This window comes from Oncorhynchus tshawytscha, unplaced genomic scaffold, assembly GCF_018296145.1.
Source record: "Oncorhynchus tshawytscha isolate Ot180627B unplaced genomic scaffold, Otsh_v2.0 Un_scaffold_1341_pilon_pilon, whole genome shotgun sequence".
In the NCBI taxonomy this organism is placed as follows: Eukaryota; Metazoa; Chordata; class Actinopteri; order Salmoniformes; family Salmonidae; genus Oncorhynchus; species Oncorhynchus tshawytscha.
In genome coordinates this window covers 327,862-347,731 of record NW_024609828.1, presented here as the reverse complement: position 1 = coordinate 347,731, position 19,870 = coordinate 327,862, and the positions used below count along the sequence as shown (strand labels likewise).

At 43.4% G+C, this 19,870-nt stretch overlaps 1 protein-coding gene across 1 annotated transcript in view; it reads right to left on the bottom strand.

The window, feature by feature from the left end:
• cacng1b (calcium channel, voltage-dependent, gamma subunit 1b) overlaps positions 1–12,015 on the bottom strand; it is a 31,104-nt gene extending 19,089 nt beyond the window's left edge. Inside the window, exon 1 of the mRNA XM_042319227.1 lies at positions 11,645–12,015. Within this exon, the coding sequence (XP_042175161.1) occupies positions 11,645–11,885 (241 nt within the window). The 5' untranslated portion in view covers positions 11,886–12,015. The remainder of the gene's footprint in view (positions 1–11,644) is intronic.
• Between the last annotated feature and the right edge of the window lie 7,855 nt (positions 12,016–19,870).

Genomic DNA, 19,870 nt, shown 5'->3' with positions numbered 1-19,870 from the left:
AGGGCGAAAGGTACGGGGAGGGAGGGAGGGAACTGGTAGGGAGAAAGGTACAGGGAGGGAGGGATGGAGGGATGGAGGGAGGGGACAGGTAGGGAGAAAGGTATGGGGAGGGAGGGATGGAGGGAGGGAGGGCAGTTAGAGGAGTCTGGGAAGGAAAAGGGAAGAACTCTGGAGATCCAGAACCTACTGGATCAACTCAACACATTTATATCCGGAGAGGTCATGCCCATAACGTGTACAATGGTCCCCATTTTTTAAATTAATTTTCTAAACTTAATTTTTAAGCCCACTTTTTATCATAATTATTAATAAAAGTATTATCCCCCTCCCCTATTCTCCCTAGTAAGTGGTTTCTTCAAAAGTGACCCAGGAGCAAAGACGCTAGATACTCTAGAGGTGCAGGACGTTAAATATTCTAGTGGTGCAGGACCTTAGATATTCTAGAGGTGCAGAATGTTAGATACTCTAGTGGTGCAGGACGTTAGATATTCTAGTGGTGCAGGACATTAGATACTCTAGAAGTGCAGTCCGTTAGATACTCTAGTGGTGTAGGACGTTAGATACTCTAGTGGTGCAGGACGTTAGATACTCTCGAGGTGCAGGAGGTTAGATACTCTAGTGGTGCAGGACGTTAGATACTCTAGTGGTGCAGGACGTTAGATACTCTAGTGGTGCAGGACGTTAGATACTCTAGAGGTGTAGGACGTTAGATACTCTAGTGGTGCAGGACGTTAGATACTCTAGAGGTGTAGGACGTTAGATACTCTAGTGGTGTAGGACGTTAGATACTCTAGTGGTGCAGGACGTTAGATACTCTAGAGGTGTAGGACGTTAGATACTCTAGTGGTGTAGGACGTTAGATACTCTAGTGGTGCAGGACGTTAGATACTCTAGTGGTGCAGGATGTTAGATACTCTAGTGGTGCAAGACGTTAGATATTCTACTGGTGCAGGATGTTAGATACTCTAGTGGTGCAGGATGTTAGATACTCTAGTGGTGCAGGACGTTAGATACTCTAGTGGTGCAGGATGTTAGATACTCTAGAGGTGTAGGACGTTAGATACTCTAGTGGTGCAGGACGTTAGATACTCTAGAGGTGTAGGACGTTAGATACTCTAGTGGTGTAGGACGTTAGATACTCTAGTGGTGCAGGACATTAGATACTCTAGTGGTGTAGGACGTTAGATACTCTAGTGGTGCAGGACGTTAGATATTCTACTGGTGCAGGATGTTATGATACTCTAGTGGTGCAGGACGTTAGATACTCTAGTGGTGCAGGACGTTAGATACTCTAGTGGTGTAGGACGTTAGATACTCTAGTGGTGCAGGACATTAGATACTCTAGTGGTGTAGGACGTTAGATACTCTAGTGGTGCAGGACGTTAGATATTCTACTGGTGCAGGATGTTAGATACTCTAGTGGTGTAGGACGTTAGATACTCTAGTGGTGCAGGACGTTAGATATTCTACTGGTGCAGGATGTTAGATACTCTAGTGGTGCAAGACTTTAGATACTCTAGTAGTGCAGGACGTTAAATACTCTAGTGGTGCAGGACGTTAGATACTCTAGTGGTGCAGGACTTTAGATACTCTAGTGGTGCAGAACTTTAGATACTCTAGTGGTGCAGGACGTTAGATACTCTAGTGGTGCAGGACGTTAGATACTCTAGTGGTGCAGGACGTTAGATACTCTAGTGGTGCAGGACTTTAGATACTCTAGTGGTGCAGGACTTTAGATACTCTAGTGGTGCAGGACTTTAGATACTCTAGTGGTGCAGGACGTTAGATACTCTAGTGGTGCAGGACTTTAGATACTCTAGTGGTGCAGGACTTTAGATACTCTAGTGGTGCAGGACTTTAGATACTCTAGTGGTGCAGGACTTTAGATACTCTAGTGGTGCAGGACTTTAGATACTCTAGTGGTGCAGGACTTTAGATACTCTAGTGGTGCAGGACTTTAGATACTCTAGTGGTGCAGGACTTTAGATACTCTAGTGGTGCAGAACTTTAGATACTCTAGTCGTGCAGGACGTTAGATACTCTAGTGGTGCAGGACGTTAGATACTCTGTGGTGCAGGACTTTAGATACTCTAGTGGTGCAGGACTTTAGATACTCTAGTGGTGCAGGACTTTAGATACTTTGGTGCAGGACTTTAGATCTCTAGTGGTGCAGGACGTTAGATATTCTAGTGGTGCAGGACTTTAGATACTCTAGTGGTGCAGGACTTAGATACTCTAGTGGTGCAGGACTTTAGATACTCTAGTGGTGCAGGACTTTAGATACTCTAGTGGTGCAGGACTTTAGAAACTCTAGTGGTGCAGGACTTTAGATTCTAGTGGTGCAGGACTTTAGATACTCTAGTGGTGCAGGACTTTAGATACTCTAGTGGTGCAGGACTTTAGATACACTAGTGGTGCAGGACTTTAGATACTCTAGTGGTGCAGGACGTTAGATACTCTAGTGGTGCAGGACGTTAGATACTCTAGTGGTGCAAGACGTTAGATATTCTACTGGTGCAGGATGTTAGATACACTACAGTGGTGCAGGATGTTAGATACTCTAGTGGTGCAGGACGTTAGATACTCTAGTGGTAATGATAGGACGTTAGAAACTCTAGAGGTGTAGGACGTTAGATACTCTAGTGGTGCAGGACGTTAGATACTCTAGAGGTGGGGCAGGGACGTTAGATACTCTAGTGGTGGTAGGGACGTTAGATACTCTAGTGGTGCAGACATTAGATACTCTAGTGGTGTAGGGCGTTAGATACTCTAGTGGTGCAGGACGTTAGATATTCTACTGGTGCAGGATGTTAGATACTCTAGTGGTGCAGGACGTTAGATACTCTGGAGGTGCAGGACGTTAGAAACTCTAGTGGTGCAGGACGTTAGATACTCTAGTGGTGCAAGACTTTAGATACTCTAGTAGTGCAGGACGTTAAATACTCTAGTGGTGCAGGACGTTAGATACTCTAGTGGTGCAGGACTTTGAGATACTCTAGTGGTGCAGAACTTTAGATACTCTAGTGGTGCAGGAGGTTAGATACTCTAGTGGTGCAGGACGTTAGATACTCTAGTGGTGAACAGGACTTTAGATACTCTAGTGGTGCAGGACTTTAGAACACTAGTGGTGAGAAACAGGACTTATAGAACACAGTGGTGCAGAAGATACTCTAGTGGTAGAACAGGAGGTTGAGAAACACTAGTGGTGCAGGACTTTAGATACTCTAGTGGTGCAGGACTTTAGATACTCTAGTGGTGCAGGACTTTAGAACACTAGTGGTGAGAAAGATACAGTTATGGTGCAGGAGGTTGAGAAACACTAGTGGTGCAGGACTTTAGAACACTGGAGGTGCAGAAACAGTATCAGTTAGTGGAAGAGGAGAGAAACACTTACAGTGACAGAACACAGCGTTTGATTTCCACCCTGACATCGTTCCATATGCATATAGTCTTCATTCATTCACTACTTAGATTTGTGAACATTGGGTGTATGTTGTGTAATTTGTTATAGATATTACTTGTTAGATACTACTGCATTATAGAACACAGAGGTAGAAACACAAGCATTATAGAACACAGAGGTTGAAAACATCTGCTAAGAACACAGTGTATGTGACCAATACAATTTGATTTGAACACAGAGGTTGAGAAGATTCACAGGAGGTATGTTTTTACATGAATTTGATCAAACTTTGTTATTGAACACAGAGGTTGAGAATACATTTACAGTTATAAAATGAAGCAGAGTTTCTCTGTAAAAACAGTAATTTAATTAAACACAGGCTTTAGCTACCAACTAGATAGTTATGAGTTTGGGAAATTGAGAAACCTGTCATAGAACACAAGCCATTTCAGGCTGTCAGTATAAACACAGAGGTGAGAAACCCTGTCTACATCACTAGAACAACATGGCTTTTTGAGAAACACTATTTAGAACACAGAGGTTGACACTACAGTGTCAAGAACACAGAGCGCAGCGTGAGAAGAGTTCCACATTTTAATGATAGTGAAACTTCAAAAACAACAAAGATATAGCAATCACTACAGTTATAGAGCGCATATAGTCACTCATCCAAAACAATATCCCACATAGCAGGTGGGGCAAAGGACACACTAAGATGATCCCCAAAGACTAACAGATTATCAGCTGCACAGAGAACCATAGAAACACCAACATAGAAATATAATAGAACACCCACTACAGTTATAGAACAGGTTGACCTAAACACCAGATAGAACAGAGAAACCCGAGGGCCTCTAGGTCAGAGGTTGAGAAACACTACAGTTATAGAACACCAGGGTTGAGAAACATTACAAATCCAGAACACTGAGGTTGAGAAACACTACAGTTATAGAACACAGAGGTTGAGAAACACTACAGTTATAGAACACAGAGGTTGAGAAACACTACAGTTATAGAACACAGAGGTTGAGAAACACTACAGTTATAGAACACAGAGGTTGAGAAACACTACAGTTATAGAACACAGAGGTTGAGAAACACTACAGTTATAGAACACAGAGGTTGAGAAACACTAGAGTTATAGAACACAGAGGTTGAGAAACACTACAGTTATAGAACACAGAGGTTGAGAAACACTACAGTTATAGAACACAGAGGTTGAGAAACACTACAGTTATAGAACACAGAGGTTGAGAAACACTACAGTTATAGAACACAGAGGTTGAGAAACACTACAGTTATAGAACACAGAGGTTGAGAAACACTACAGTTATAGAACACAGAGGTTGAGAAACACTAGAGTTACAGAACACCGGGTTGAGAAACTACAGTTTGCACCCATCTCCATTTATCCAGCTGTGTCTCATCCTGAACTAATTGCCTTGCTCAGGGACTCCAAAAATACTACCCTCCTGAGAGTTAAGCCAATAACCATCTGGTCCCTTCCTTCCAAATGAACAGGTAATTCAACTGCCTACTATCTACTGTCTATCTGTCTGTGAGCCACTTACATTCCTCCCAACACACACACACACACACACACACACACACACACACACACACACACACACACACACACACACACACACACACACAGAGAAACACACACACACACACAGAGAGAGAGAGAGATAGAGCGAGAGAGAGAGACACAGACAAAGACACACACATGAAACCATCCATCACTCCAACAATATGCCCCTAGTGTTATTTCCTGGCTGACGTGATGGTGGTGTTCATTAAATTGTTTGTTTGATTTAAAACCAGTCAAGAAGTCATGCGTCATTTATAGGGAAGGCCGTTTTCAAATGTCATCAAGGCATCTTGTTGCGGAAGACAAATGCCTTGTAATTACGGCGGTAAATGACAAAAGTGTACGGCGAACAGGAGTGAACGGAAATTAACGGGAGCGCATGCCACACGGTGATCAGCTCCAATCGGTTTGGAATGCAAAGCATGTTATTAAGGTGAGTCACCCTGACTCCCACCACGGGTAGACATTTAGGCGTGTATGATCCTGTGGTGTTTTTCACACAATGTAATATTCTTTGCTGGTGCTGCGCTGTGTTGATGTATTCTGCCTCACACCCAACCCCTTTCCAACCCCCAGCCTCAACAGTGTGTCTTAATGAGCAGCTAACACATAACATCAGGTGACTGTGTGGCTGGAAACCTGGATAAATCCCATTATGCCTCACTTTCCTCTGGGTCACTAACAGCCCCTAATCTAACAGGAGGATGAAGAAATGTGGCCTGTCTCCAAGGGCGCTTCCTGTGTTCTACAGGAGCACCATCGAGAGCCTACTGCCGGGCTGTATCACAGCCTGGTACGGCAACAACACGCAACACACTGGCCAATAGCTTCTAACCCCAGACCATCACTAGTCAGCTACCTGAATTTCACTGTACCCTGCAATACATCTGTAACCCTGTACATGTGACTATTAAATTAATCTAATCTAGTAGTTTAACCACTGATCAAAACATTATGGACTAAATGTTCAATTCCTGTTGCTGCAGGATTATTTTTGCTGTGACAAAATAGGTCAGATTATGATCCTACATCTGTCTGTAGTGAAGTCTACAGCCACCAAACACAACTGGATCCACAATACCACAGATTGTGGTTGAATGGTATGCTGCAATGCATTGAATGGCAGCAATTGTCCCAGTGAATTTCCTCCTTGAACAAGACCATGTGGCCATCTAATCGAACACCCATTCACAGGCAGTATTGAGTGAATACTGGCCTGAACATAGTGGAACATAGCAGAACAGATGTATTTAGACAGTTCCCACTGCCTGTCTTCCACATCCCCATGTCTTCCACACCTGTATTTAGACAGTTCCCACTGCCTGTCTTCCACATCCTCATGGCTTCCACACCTGTATTTAGACAGTTCCCACTGCCTGTCTTCCACATCCCCATGGCTTCCACACCTGTATTTAGACAGTTCCCACTGCCTGTCTTCCACATCCCCATGTCTTCCACACCTGTATTTAGACAGTTCCCACTGCCTGTCTTCCACATCCCCATGTCTTCCACACCTGTATTTAGACAGTTCCCACTGCCTGTCTTCCACATCCCCATGGCTTCCACACCTGTATTTAGACAGTTCCCACTGCCTGTCTTCCACATCCCCATGTCTTCCACACCTGTATTTAGACAGTTCCCACTGCCTGTCTTCCACATCCCCATGGCTTCCACACCTGTATTTAGACAGTTCCCACTGCCTGTCTTCCACATCCTCATGTCTTCCACACCTGTATTTAGACAGTTCCCACTGCCTCTTCCACATCCCCATGTCTTCCACACCTGTATTTAGACAGTTCCCACTGCCTGTCTTCCACATCCCCATGTCTTCCACACCTGTATTTAGACAGTTCCCACTGCCTGTCTTCCACATCCCCATGTCTTCCACACCTGTATTTAGACAGTTCCCACTGCCTGTCTTCCACATCCTCATGTCTTCCACACCTGTATTTAGACAGTTCCCACTGCCTGTCTTCCACATCCCCATGTCTTCCACACCTGTATTTAGACAGTTCCCACTGCCTGTCTTCCACATCCTCATGTCTTCCACACCTGTATTTAGACAGTTCCCACTGCCTGTCTTCCACATCCTCATGTCTTCCACACCTGTATTTAGACAGTTCCCACTGCCTGTCTTCCACATCCCCATGTCTTCCACACCTGTATTTAGACAGTTCCCACTGCCTGTCTTCCACATCCCCATGTCTTCCACACCTGTATTTAGACAGTTCCCACTGCCTGTCTTCCACATCCTCATGTCTTCCACACCTGTATTTAGACAGTTCCCACTGCCTGTCTTCCACATCCCCATGTCTTCCACACCTGTATTTAGACAGTTCCCACTGCCTGTCTTCCACATCCTCATGTCTTCCACACCTGTATTTAGACAGTTCCCACTGCCTGTCTTCCACATCCCCATGTCTTCCACACCTGTATTTAGACAGTTCCCACTTCCTGTCTTCCAAGTGTGAACGACTGAATGTAGTACATCTAGCACATCCAGTTTAGCGAGTCAATTCACACACCTCTGTTGGACTAGCGAGTCAATTTACACACAGCAGTAGGACTAGCGAGATTCACACACCCCGGTTGGACTAGTGAGTCAATTCACAGACCTCTGTTGTACTAGCGAGTACATTTACACACATCAGTAGGACTAGCGAGTCAATTCACACACCTCGGTTGGACTAGCGAGTCAATTCACACACCTCGGTTGGACTAGTGAGTCAATTCACACACCTCGGTTGGACTAGCGAGTCAATTCACACACCTCGGTTGGACTAGCGAGTCAATTCACACACCTCAGTTGGACTAGCGAGTCAATTCACACACCTCGGTTGGACTAGCGAGTCAATTCACACACCTCGGTTGGACTAGTGAGTCAATTCACACACCTCGGTTGGACTAGCGAGTCAATTCACACACCTCGGTTGGACTAGCGAGTCAATTCACACACCTCGGTTGGACTAGCGAGTCAAGTCACACACCTCGGTTGGACTAGCGAGTCTGAATTTTAGTTTACGGAAGGCAATTTCCTAAACGGGGGTGCTGTGGAATTATTCAAGATACTCTTTGAAGAGGCGGGATTTCAGATGTTTTTGGAAGACGTGGCAGGGACTCTTCAGGGGGAAGGTGGTTCCACCATTAGGGTGCCAGGAAGGAGAAGAGCTTGGACTGGGCTGAGCGGGTGCTGACCTCCTGTTGGGGTGGGAGGGCCAAGAGACCAGAGGTGGCAGAACGGAGTACTCAGGTTGGAGTGTACGGTTTGAGCCTGAAGGAAGGGAGAGACAGTTTCTCTTTCTGCTCCATAGGTAAGTACCATGGTCTGTATTGGATGTGAGCTTCGACTGGAAGCCAGTGGGATGGGATGTGGAGTGGGGTGACATGGGAGAACTTGGGAAGGTTCAACACCAGGCGGGTTGCGGTGTTCTGGATAAATTGCAGGGGTTTGATGGCACAAGCAGGGAGCCCAGCCAACGAGTTGCAGTAGTCCAGACGGGAGATGACAAGTGCCTGGATTAGGACCTGCGCCACTTCCTGTGTGAGGTAGGGTCATACTCTATGGATGTTGTAGAGCATGAACCTGCAATACCATGTCAGTGCTTTTATGTTTGCAGAGAACGACAGGATGTTGTCCAGGGTCACGTAAAGGTTCTTTGCACTCTGTGAGGGGGACACTGGAGTTGTCAACCGTGATGGAGATGTTATGAAACTGGTAGGCCTTCCCCGGGAGGAAGAGCAGCTCTGTCTTGTCCACACTCACACACACAAACCAGCCTCTCTCTCTCTCTCTCTCTCTCTCTCTCTCTCTCTGTCTCTGTCTCTCTGTCTCTCTCTGTCTCTCTGTCTCTCTGTCTCTGTCTCTGTCTCAATCTCTGTCTCCCCCTCTCTCTCTCTCTCTCGCTCTGTCTCTGTCTGTCTCTGTCTCTATCTCTCTCTCTCTCTGTCTCTCTCACTCTCTCTCTCTCTCTCTCTCTCTCTCTCTCTCTCTCTCTCTCTCTCTCTCTCTCTCTCTCACTCAATTCAATTCAAGGGGCTTTATTGGCATGGGAATCATGTGTTAACATTGCCAAAGCAAGTGAGGTAGATAATATACAAAAGTGAAATAAACAATAAAAATTAACAGTAAACATTACACATACATAAGTTTCAAAACAATAAAGACATTACAAATGTCATATTATATACATACAGTGTTTTAACAATGTACAAATGGAGGACACTCTCTCTCTCTCTGTCTCTGTCTCTCTCTGTCTCTCTCACTCTCTCTCAGTCTCTCTCTCTCTGTCTCTCCCTCACAGTTAAACCTGTCTCTCTCTCTCTCAATTTCAATTTAAAGGGCTTTATTGGCATGGGAAACATATGTTAACATTGCCAAAGCAAGTGAAATAGATAATAAACAAAAGTGAAATAAACAATCAAAATAATATTAAACATTACACTCACAAAGTTCCAAAAGAATAAAGACATTTCAAATGTCATATAATGTCAATCATATACAGTGTTGTAATGATGTGAAAATAGTTATAAACAAACCTAAATATAGGATGTATTTACAATGGTGTTTGTTCTTCACTGGTCGCCCTTTTCTTGTGGCAACAGTTCACAAATCTTGCTGCTGTGATGGCACACTGTGATATTTCACCCAATAGATATAGAAGTTGATCAAAATTGGATTTGTTTTCTAATTCTTTGTTGGTCTGTGTGATCTGAGGGAAGTATGTATCTCTAAAAAAGTCATACATTTGGCAGGAAGATAAGAAGTGCAGCTCAGTTTTCACCTCATTTTGTGGGCAGTGTGCACATAGCCTGTCTTCTCTTGAGAGCCAGGTCTGACTTCGGCAGTTTTTTTGTTAATTCTTTCCAATGTGTCAAATAATTATATTTTTGTTTTCTCATGATTTGGTTGGGTCTAATTGTGTTGCTGTCCTGGGGCTCTGTGTGGTGTGTTTGTGTTTGTGAACTGAGCCTCAGAACCAGCTTGCTTAGGGGGCTCTTCTCCAGGTTAATTTCTCTGTAGGTGATGGCTTTGTTATGGAAGGTTTGGGAATCGCTTCCTTTTAGGTGGGTGTAGAATTTAACAGCTCTTTTCTGGATTTTGATGATTAGCAGGTATCGGCCTAATTCCGCTCTGCATACACTATTTGGTATTTTATGTTGTACACAGAGGATATTTTTGCAGAATTCTGCATGCAGAGTCTCAATTTGGTGTTTGTCCCATTTTGTGAATTCTCGGTTGGTGAGCAGACCCCAGACCTCACAACTATAAAGTGCAATGGATTCTATAACTGATTCAAGTATTTTTAGCCTGAACCTAATTAGTACGTCAAATTTTATGTTCCTTTTTCATGGCAAAGAAAACCCTCTCGCTCGGTCTCTGTCTCTCTCTCTCTCTATTCAATTCAATTTCAATTAAGGGCTTTATTGGCATGGGAAACATATGTTTACATTGCCAGAGCAAGTGAAACACACATAGTTAAACCTGCCTCTCTCTCTCTCTCTCGCTCTCTCTCTCTCTCTCTCTCTGCCTCTCTCTCTCTGTCTGTCTCTCTCACACACACACACACATGCACACACAGTAACTCTGGGGGGCTGTGTGTGTGTGTGTGTGTGTGTGTGTGTGTGTGTGTGTGTGTGTGTGTGTGTGTGTGTGTGTGTGTGTGTGTGTGTGTGTGTGTGTGTGTGTGTGTGTGTGTGTGTGTGTGTGTGTGTGTGTGTGAGAGGGCAGTACACTGACACCTCTCAGCTGTCTCTCCTCTACCCTCTGACATCTGCAGAGATGGAAGTGGAGAGGGGCAGGTCTACTGTACGCTCAGACAGAAAAGCAGGGGGAGAGTCCCTGAATCCCTGACAAGTTAGCCAAATTCTAATTGGAAGGCCGCATATTGGTAACGACCCCCACCAGCAACAACAAGCCAGGAGATGAATTTCTGCAGCCCATGTAACCCCTCACCCTTACTGTAGCTCACTAATAGAGACAGATATGGTCAATTGCCCCTTGCCTCTGGGCAGACACTACTAGACAGAGAAAGGGGTTAACCGTGTTCTTTTAGCCTCAGAAGACACAGAGGCATGAGAGCAAAGAGGCATTTACTGCTCTGCTAGTTATTCATCTCTGTCTGTGTCCCAAATGGCACCCTATTACCTATGTCATGTCTGGTCAGAAGTAGCATACTGTGTAGTGAATAGCGTTTCATTTGGGAACCAGCCTTACACGAACTGACACAGAGGGTTAGAAACAATCACACTGCACCACCTGCAGGTTGGCATTTATTGGGATGACTCATGTACTGGAGGCAGCTCTGCAGGGTGGTCACCAGCTGGCACAGCCACAAAGTCATAAATTCAATTTGAAACCTAACCCTAACCTGAACCCTAACCTAAACCACACTGCTAACCTTATGCCTAACCCTAACCTTAAATTAAGAAAAGAAAGCTCATTATAGTTTTCATACATTTTTACAATATATAGCCAATTTTGACTTGCTGGCCAAACAAGTGGAGATCACTCAGTTCTGCCTCCAGGACAAGATTCATCCCAATAAACGTCGACCTGCGTACCACCTGGAGGATATACAGTAAAGGACCCCTAGCTCTGGGTAGACTCCCTGACCCTAACAGAGACGGAGGGTAGAAGCAGCCCTTACCTCCGGGCAGACTGATGGGGCCACAGCCCTGGCCCTCAGGGTCCTCCTCCACCATGAAGATGGTCTTCATGCAGAGCTTCCAGAGGCCAAAGTGGGCCGTCTCACAGGTGGCGTTGAACTTGTCGAACGGCGGGCTCAGTACAGTCCAGTGGTCCGTCACCATGGCAGCCAGCATGCAGGAGATGCCCACCAGGATGACGAAGAATGTGACCTTCACCTTGGTCTTCTTCTCCTCCAACATGGTGCTGAGAGAGTGTATGAAGTGTGTGTGTGTGGTTGTGTATTATAGTAAAGGTCCCTGTGAGATTGTCTAGCTCCTAGAAAGGAGTATTAAGAATTAGTCTTCTCCAGCAGCCTCAATAAAGCACGAAATATCTCCTCTCTCTCTCTCTCTCTCTCTCTCTCTCTCTCTCTCTCTCTCTGTTTCTCTCTCCAGCTCTCTCCATCCACAGATCTCTGCTTCTGCTGGAAGAAAAGGGGCCAGATAACAGTGCCCTAGATTCCTACTCTCCCTCTCAGGAACATGTTTACAGTGTGTAGCCCGAGTCTATACAGCACTGCTGTGAAGAAGGATGTGAAATATTTACCAACTTCCACCAGTCTGAGCTACTTGGGGTCAGGGGTTAGGTGCTGTGATGGGGTACGATCGAACCAGACGGGTTGAGGGCTCGACCTGGTTTAAGCTTTCATACGACATTGACGATTCAGAATATTGTACACATTCTGTAGATATTGTTGTTCTAGATACCCTTGAAATCAAATGTGAATATTTAGAACATGTTCTTTTTAATAGATTCCCGTGTTATTTCTACCTATCAGAAAGTGTCTTGTTGCTCTCTGGCTCCATTTAAGGGGCTCATGGGAGAGTTCCTTTTTTACGAGCTGATCTATTTCTCCACCAATCACTGAGGGGCCTGAGACACGGGGGGCCCCACCTGACTGCTGCACCCAATCCAAATTCGGGAAAAGGAAGGATATATTTAAATTTAACAGAGGACTACAGAGGACTAAAGATAATATATCTTTACACCTTAATAGTTGACAGTGAAGGAATCATGAAAGGATTGTATTTAATCCACTGTCTAGCGATATACATCCTTTGTTATTCAAGTACATCCACTCTGCAGATGAATGGGTTAAGTCCTTGAAAGGGCATGTAGTTGTATAGCAACAGGTGTCTCCACTTGTTCCTCTGCTGTTTCATATTATTTTGGTTGTTGTGTTTTAAGTGTCTGCTATTCTATATGTATAGCTGCTTGAAGATGCTACTAAATCCATCATTTATACTATACTGGAATATAAATGGAATGAATCCTCAGACTAAATAGTGAAAAAAGGGATTTTCTTGGACTTAATGAATGAAACAGAATCAGAGAGAATGTGTGATGAAATCTTCCTTCACCATGAAGATGGTCTTCATGCAGAGCTTCCAGAGGCCAAAGTGGGCCGTCTCACAGGTGGTGTTGAACTTGTCGAACGGCGGGCTCAGTACAGTCCAGTGGTCCGTCACCATGGCAGCCAGCATGCAGGAGATGCCCATCAGGAGGTCGAAGAACGTGATCTTCACCTTGGTCTTCTTCTCCTCCAACATGGTGCTGCGAGAGTGAGTGTGGGGTGGGTGAGTGAGGGGTGGGGTGTGTGTGGGTTCAGCGGGTGTGTGTGGGCTCAGAGGGTGTGTGTGGGTTCAGAGTGTGTGTGTGGGTTCAGAGTGTGTGTGTGGGTTCAGAGGGGGTGTGTGGGTTCAGGGTGTGTGTGGGTTCAGACGGTGTGTGGGTTCAGAGGGTGTGTATGGGTTCAGAGGGGGTGTGTGGGTTCAGATGGGGTGTGGGTTCAGAGGGTGTGTGTGGGTTCAGAGGGTGTGTGTGTGGGAGGAAACAGAATCAGAGTGTGAAATAGTAGAATCGTCATTATAGACACCTTTCATACTGTATTTCAATGTGTAAGACATGAGGATACAGATGTCTGGGCTTTTTATAAACTACTGTGCCCAACTTTAGGCAGGGCCCATTTTCTGTAGTGTCAAGTCTCTCACAGCCCGCAGTTTTAACACAATAAATGGAAGGTGACGATGTGACAAAAGGGGAAAAGGGCACACTGCGGTGTGTGTGTGTGTTATTGTGTGTGTTTATGTGCACAAATGCGCGTGTATGTGCTTAAAAAGCCGCAGAGAATCATAATGTTTCACACTTACAGAAACAGAATGCACTCTGATAGAACTAACGTGCTCTTCAGAAACACAATCAGAAGCCTACTGAACCAGCAGATGGACAGTAATCAGCAACACTGGAAGACAAACTAAGGCCCATGGAGTTGAATCAAGACCTTTGTGTTCATTAGCACTTTTGTTCACCTGGATTCATTCTCTGTGAAACCTCTCTCTTTCTCAACCCAACCCCAAACCTCCTCCCACCCTTCTTGAGAGAAAGATTAGCAATTTCTCTCTCTCTCTCTCTCATTTGAGCTCTCTCCCTTTCCTCCTCTCACTTTCGCTCTCTTTCTCTCCCTTTCTCTCCCTCCCTCCCTCTCTCTCTCTCTATCTCTGATGACATGTCAGTTGGGAGACCTTTCTATATTTGTAATAATGGTATATTTCCGTGCCGCCTGTCTCCCCAACTATCCTCCTACCTGTTTCGGTGTAGAATCAAACACCATCCACTTGCGGTGTCGCCAAGCAACAGCCAACAGCGACAACACATGTCCCCAGCATCCCTGGCAATGATGATCAACATCATCACACCACAGAACCTCTGTCAACCTGTGAAGGATGAGAAACAGTGAATAGGCTCAACACCGTCCGGCAAGCTAAATTAGATTAGCCCGGCCCCAGGCCATTTCTAGGAGGGTCATGTTAATACTCAGCTATCACACAATGAATCAACAAGCGTTTATAGTGCTAGTTTACACTAATGTGCCTGTTGTTATGCTAACGTTGGGCTAGCTTCGACCACGGATCAGAACAGAATTCAAAACAGGAACATTATGAGGTGCAATTATGCAATCATGAGGGCTGGCAGTTAATGAGTGCAATATCATACAAAAACTCAATTAAATGTAAATGTTCAAGGGCTCGCATCGCCTTGGTAGTCTGGTATCAGATATTCATATCCAAGGATCATTTCCCCTGCTAGATCAATTGCGCTGATGCCTCTTTATTATAAATTACATTCTACAACATCAGTAAATGTGAACTAGACAGTGAGGAAGATGTTGCTTTTGCAGTGAGTGTCAATCCTCTATGTTGTTCATACAGTTTCTACGTCTTTTGCAGTGAGTGTCAATCCACTATGGTGTTCATACAGTTTCTACGTCTTTTGCAGTGAGTGTCAATTCTCTATGTTGTTCATACAGTTTCTACGTCTATTGCAGTGAGTGTCAATCCTCTATGTTGTTCATACAGTTTCTACGTCTATTGCAGTGAGTGTCAATCCACTATGGTGTTCATACAGTTTCTACGTCTTTTGCAGTGAGTGTCAATTCTCTATGTTGTTCATACAGTTTCTACGTCTATTGCAGTGAGTGTCAATCCACTATGGTGTTCATACAGTTTCTACGTCTTTTGCAGTGAGTGTCAATCCTCTATGGTGTTCATACAGTTTCTACGTCTATTGCAGTGACTGTCAATCCACTATGGTGTTCATACAGTTTCTACATCTACCTGTGTTTACCCTTTTAGAGCAGCTAAAGGTTGCTTAGAATCTTAGATAACAGGATTTTTCCACTGGAGTAATGGAACTGTAAGCATTTTTCTCCAAATAAAGTATTTTCAGTTGATTGATTGGCTATAGATTTGATGCGCAGATCCTTCACTTTATGTATGAATAGGCATTTCAAAGACCACATCACGCCTCTGAACATCTCCTTCTATTGTGAAAGGTCAATTACAAAGTGATGGGATTGCATCATCATGTGGTGTGAATGGCCTCCCGACAGAAGTTGGTCATTCGACACGCTGCTTTTTCAACCACTGGTGATTGGCTAGTTTCAGAGGCAGGACTGTCGTCACAACTGAGGTCATCTAAACCCACTGCCTCTGTCTCTATCTGCAGCCTGTGACTTCTCTCATTCTTTAACCTCTCCTCTCATTCTTCAACCTCTCCTCTCATTCTTCAACCTCTCCTCTCATTCTTCAACCTCTCCTCTCATTCTTCAACCTCTCCTCTCATTCTTTAACCTCTCCTTTCATTCTTCAACCTCTCCTCTCATTCTTCAACCTCTCCTCTCATTCTTCAACCTCTCCTCTCATTCTTCAACCTCTCCTCTCATTCTTCAACCTCTCCTCTCATTCTTCAACCTCTCCTCTCATTCTACCACTCTGTTATTTTATTCATGCTTTTATAGAACAATGTAGGGAAGGACAGGAGAAGGAAATGGTTCAATTGATTGATTGGTCCAATGTGGTTGGTATGTTGATTGAGTGAGTCCAACCACCACATCACTTTCCTTCGTATGACACTGCCCACCGAGCAAAAACTGGTTGAATCAACGTTGTTTCCACATCATTTAAAAACAAAATCTATGTGATGACATTGAACCGATGTGGAAAACTGATTGAATTTGCAAAAAGGAATTTCATATTTTTTCACCAAACTTTTAACCTAAATCCAATGACATCATGAAATATTTGGTTGATTTCACATTGAATTCACATTAGTTGAAATGTGAATCAAAATTAGACTTTGAACTGACGTCTGTGCCCAGTGGGTGACTGATCTGAAACCAATCAGTTGATTGGTGGAAATGGAGCCACTCTCTGTTAGTTTCTGTCTGTGGGCCAAGGTGACTGTGTTTTAACATTTTTTAAGAGCAGTGTCATTCCTTAAAAACAGGTATATATATTTTTTTAAATTTTACCAGGCAAGTCAGTTAAGAACACATTCTTATTTTCAATGACGGCCTAGGAACATTGGGTTAACTGCCTGTTCAGGGGCAGAACAACAGATGTACCTTGTCAGCTCGGGGTTTGAACTCACAACCTTCCGGTTACTAGTCCAATGCTCTAACCACTAGGCTACGCTGCCGCCCCATATCCATGTACCTCTGCAAACAATGTCTCAGAGCAGAGGCCAAAGTGAGTCATATTTCACTCTAAAATGACAGAGTTTGGTTCTGAACAAACCAAGTAAAAAGACTATAAAAAGTGTCTTCAACCCACTGGGTGCCTCAGCTGCAAGCACACTCTGCACATGATCAAACAACCATTTATATGTCAGGACAAGAGTAGGGGTACTCAACTTCTTGGAAATCCTTATCTGTTGCCCAACATTGCCTAACTGTTGTACTGTTGTCTTCGGGTCGGGCAGTCTGGTAGCAGTTGTTCTTTCTCTAGTCACTTCTCCATAATGTTTATCAGTGACCTGTTCACCTTCCTCAACAGACCTGGGTCATATACTCTGTTCCCCTTTTCTCTCACAGTAACTTTCCATTCACAAAGTTCTGCTTCACCCTTCATTGACCTCTAACATGTTTATTTCTTGTTCATGTAACATAATCAATCAGTTCTAATGTGGTGACAGGAAGAAGCAGAAGCAATAAGGCACAAGGGGGTGTGGTATGTGGCCAATATACCACAACCACCCGAGGAGCTTTATTGTTATTATAAACTGGTTACCAACGTAATTAGAGCAGTAAAAATAAATGTTTTGTCATGCCCGTGGTATATGGTCTGAAATACCAGAGCTGTCAGCCAATCAGCATTTAGGGCTTGAACCACCCAGTTTATAATTCAAGTTAGAACCCAACAATCACATGAAGTAGAGTTAAAGGGGCACTTCAGATTCTTTAAGGAGCACAGTTCCGTGTTGTGTTCAGTTACAGATCCTTCTGGAAGACATATATTGTGAAGAGCAGACGTGTCTTTCTTGTGGAATCTATCAGCTCCATTACATCTATCCTGTTAAAAACATTACACCTGCATTATTTTCTTGGATTGATTATATTTCCCCTGACAGTGTGATAGAAGGACATATTGTTAGCATGTGCACTGCTGCTTGTATTGAAAGCAATGTGACTGATGGATATTTGTTAGCATGTGCACTGCTGCTTGTATTGAAAGCAATGTGACTGATGGATATTTGTTAGCATGTGCACTGCTGCTTGTAATGAAAGCAATGTGACTGATGGATATTTGTTAGCATGTGCACTGCTGCTTGTATTGAAAGCAATGTGACTGATGGATATTTGTTAGCATGTGCACTGCTGCTTGTAATGAAAGCAATGTGACTGATGGATATTTGTTAGCATGTGCACTGCTGCTTGTAATGAAAGTAATGTGACTGATGGATATTTGTTAGCATGTGCACTGCTGCTTGTATTGAAAGCAATGTGACTGATGGATATTTGTTAGCATGTGCACTGCTGCTTGTATTGAAAGCAATGTGACTGATGGATATTTGTTAGCATGTGCACTGCTGCTTGTATTGAAAGCAATGTGACTGATGGATATTTGTTAGCATGTGCACTGCTGCTTGTATTGAAAGCAATGTGACTGATGGATATTTGTTAGCATGTGCACTGCTGCTTGTATTGAAAGCAATGTGACTGATGGATATTTGTTAGCATGTGCACTGCTGCTTGTATTGAAAGCAATGTGACTGGGATATTTGTTAGCTTGTATTGAAAGCAATGTGACTGATGGATATTTGTTAGCATGTGCACTGCTGCTTGTATTGAAAGCAATGTGACTGATGGATATTTGTTAGCATGTGCACTGCTGCTTGTATTGAAAGCAATGTGACTGATGGATATTTGTTAGCATGTGCACTGCTGCTTGTATTGAAAGCAATAAGTAAAAACAGAAAAAGAAAGCATTACAGTCCTTTTTATCCACTGCTTCTGTTCTAAGAAGGATATATTCCACCTCATCTAAAGCAACTACACGTTACATGTAAACAAATATTACCTTCAGCCTCTAAGCAAAGATGTATCTAGTTTGAAATATGCTTCACTATCAGTGTAGCCTGGGTACCAGTCTGTTTATCTAACATTCCACTACTTGTACTGCATGTCATTGCCAAATATGTTTTTTTTTTAAATTAGAAGTTGTGCACAAATATTTAATTGTTAAAGCCTGCTATTTTAAATGAATGGCCTTCAATAAAGACCAAATGGAACATTCAGTAAATCAGTTTTTTATATGAATAAATTCTTGTTAAAACTGCCATTGCTTTTTACTTGGCCATTATCTGCTGTTTTGTGGTGGGAAACTGAGCGGGTCGAGCATAACATGACATCCCTGTTACCCACTGAACGACCGGCTTGAAATACTTGTTTTATTTAACCTCTTGAGATGGGAAACGTTTTTTTATTAAGTTGAAAATGTGCTCTTTATGAAAGAATGTTACATTTATGTGAAATCTGGAGGAAAAACATCTGGAAGTTACATACTGAAACGACAATCATAAAGTTAAACATTTACCAAACTGGGAGAGAAAGTAACTTCTGAGGAGTCGTTATACCGCAAAGAGCCAGGACAAGTGACGAGGGTTAGGTCAGCGTGTGGAAGAAAGATTTCTTATCTTATATTATCATATCTTACCTTTTCATGTCCATAACGTCCTTGTCAAGGTAATTAAAACATACAAATGATTGAACATTTACTGGAATATAGAATACAAAGAGTTTCACTGCAGAGATTCAAACATCTCGTGTCAACCTTCAGTACAGGTCAGTGATTCACTATTTGACAGGCTGTGCGTTTGTATGCCTGTCTTTGGACCAGGCTTAGTAAGACCTAGATCCTTGTTGAAATAGCACCTTTCTTGACTAAGTTACTTCTAATCTTTAAATGTGTGAGGTGAACCTTTGCCACCGTAAGACGAATGGAGAAATAGAAAGTCATTAGGACAGAGCTAAATAATGTCATTGTGCTTCTGTATTAATGTCATTGTGCTTCTGTATTAATGTCATTGTGCTTCTGTATTAATGTCATTGTGCTTCTGTATTAATGTCATTGTGCTTCTGTATTAATGTCATTGTGCTTCTGTATTAATGTCATTGTGCTTCTGTATTAATGTCATTGTGCTTCTGTATTAATGTCATTGTGCTTCTGTATTAATGTCATTGTGCTTCTGTATTAATGTCATTGTGCTTCTGTATTAATGTCATTGTGCTTCTGTATTAATGTCATTGTGCTTCTGTATTAATGTCATTGTGCTTCTGTATTAATGCCATTGGAACAGGAACAGTTAGTCCTGGGTTACAATCATACAATCCATCCTGGGGTAGCCA